The sequence below is a fragment of the Myotis brandtii genome, unplaced genomic scaffold, assembly GCF_000412655.1.
Source record: "Myotis brandtii unplaced genomic scaffold, ASM41265v1 scaffold482, whole genome shotgun sequence".
NCBI lineage: Eukaryota > Metazoa > Chordata > Mammalia > Chiroptera > Vespertilionidae > Myotis > Myotis brandtii.
Window position 1 is genome coordinate 1,060,914 of NW_005368420.1, and position 1,815 is coordinate 1,062,728.

At 53.2% G+C, this 1,815-nt stretch overlaps 1 protein-coding gene across 1 annotated transcript in view; it reads right to left on the bottom strand.

The window, feature by feature from the left end:
- The window catches only part of CCDC63 (coiled-coil domain containing 63), a 28,262-nt gene extending 26,509 nt beyond the window's left edge, over positions 1–1,753 (bottom strand). Inside the window, exons 1-2 of the mRNA XM_005876262.2 lie at positions 1,678–1,753; positions 1,114–1,283 (exon numbers count right to left, since the gene is read on the bottom strand). Coding sequence (XP_005876324.1) covers positions 1,114–1,283; positions 1,678–1,686 — 179 coding nt within the window. The 5' untranslated portion in view covers positions 1,687–1,753. The remainder of the gene's footprint in view (positions 1–1,113; positions 1,284–1,677) is intronic.
- Between the last annotated feature and the right edge of the window lie 62 nt (positions 1,754–1,815).

Below are 1,815 nucleotides of genomic sequence, written 5' to 3' on the forward strand. Positions count from 1 at the left end.
AGGAGAAGGAGGAGGAGGAGGAGGAGGAGAAGGAGGAGGAGGAAGGAGAAGGAGGAGGAGGAGGAGGAGGAAAAGGAGGAGGAGGAGGAAAGAAAACCATTGATCCGCTGCCTCCTGCATGCCCCGACCAGGAACCGAACCAACACCTCCTGGTTCATAGGTCGATGCTCGACCACTGAGCCATGCCAACTGGGCCAGTCATTCTACCTTGCAGATTCCATAAGGATGCACAAGCAGGAAACATTCTCTGGGGCAGCGGTTGCCAACCGGTGGTCCTCGGACCACTGGTGGTCCGTGAGGTCCGAAAGGTTGGCGACTGCTGCTCTGGGGTGTTGACAGCCTGGTGACTTCTCCTTCTCTGGGCATTCCCCACCTCCAGGGCTAGGACCATGGGAATGATACCTATAGCCATCTTGTGTCCTAGGCCTCAGCCCCACCTCCAGCCACCACTGATTGTTCTAGGAGTAGACATCTGACCCAAGCAGTCCCAATCAGATTCTCTCTCTCCTGGGAATTTGGGGTTGGAATTGATTCACAACAGTCTCTCTGTGTGACCTTTGATAGTTCAAGAGCTGGAGGCAGCCTGGCCAATGTGGTTCAGTGGTTGAGTGTCAACCTATGAACCAGAGGGTCACGGTTCGATTCCCAGTCAGTACACATGCCCAGGTTGTGGGCTCAATCCCCAGTGGGGGGCATACAGGAGACAGCTGATCAATGATTATTTCTCATCATTGATGTTTCTGTCTCTCCCTCTCCCCTCCTCTCTGAAATCAATAAAAATATATTTTTTTAAAAAAAGAAAGAGTTGGAGGCAGCCATCTCCCACCAGCCATGGCTGAGATTCAGAGAGAACACCCATGTATAGAAAGAAACAAGACCCAGAAACGGTTTCTCATTTGGGTCCTTCCTTAAGACATGGATGCCCTGCTCCCCTTGGAGTCCCTGAGACACACTGGATTCTGAGAATAATTTCCCCCTGCCCACTGAAGCTATCCCAAGTGGTCCTCAGATTGGGTTCAGAAGAAGGGCCCTGGCCCAAGGCCCCATGAGAGGGCAAGCCACGTGAAACTTTCTTACAAGTTCACTTAGGACAAAGCCCCAACCATCACTCACTGCTGAGTCAAGATCTTCTGCTGGGAGCTGAAGTTAAAGGACTTCCGACTTTCCACCATCTTCCGGAACTGCTGCCTCAGCCTCCGAAGCTCCAACTCAGCCAGCTGCTCTTTTTCCTTCTCTGTAGGTTCCGGGGGGATTTCGGAGTCTTTTCTCCTGATCTTCTTGGACTGGGTGAGGCAGAGAGGGCATGAGCAACAGGTTAGGTAACCAGAGATGCCCACATTTCAGCTCCAGGGCAGAGGACAGGGTGCCTGGGGCAAGGCTGGAGGTGGAAGATCACCCTTGAGTGATGTCAGCGGCTTATGTGTTACATGGGAAACACCCCCAGCCCGAGGTTGCCAGAATGGAGGGAAGCTAGGCCCCACTGTTGCATACTGAAGAGGCAGCCTTGCTAGATGACCTTGGGTGAGTCACGTCACATCTCTGAGCCTCTTGTCTCTCACCCACAAAAGGGCACCCATAAATGTGTGGTCGGGATTCAAGGAGTTGAGATGTGTACACTGACGGCACAGCACCTAACCCACAGCAAGCCCTGTCTACACGAGAGCTATTCCCACCTACCATCGGCATCTTGAAGGAATTGTGCTTTCCCTCTGCTCAGCCAGCGATTGCTCCCTCCTCTCTCTGCAGTGCCCTGTCCACAGAGGCAAAAGGGAGAGAACTTGTGAGCCACCCCTGTTGGTGGTGCAGGACCCAACG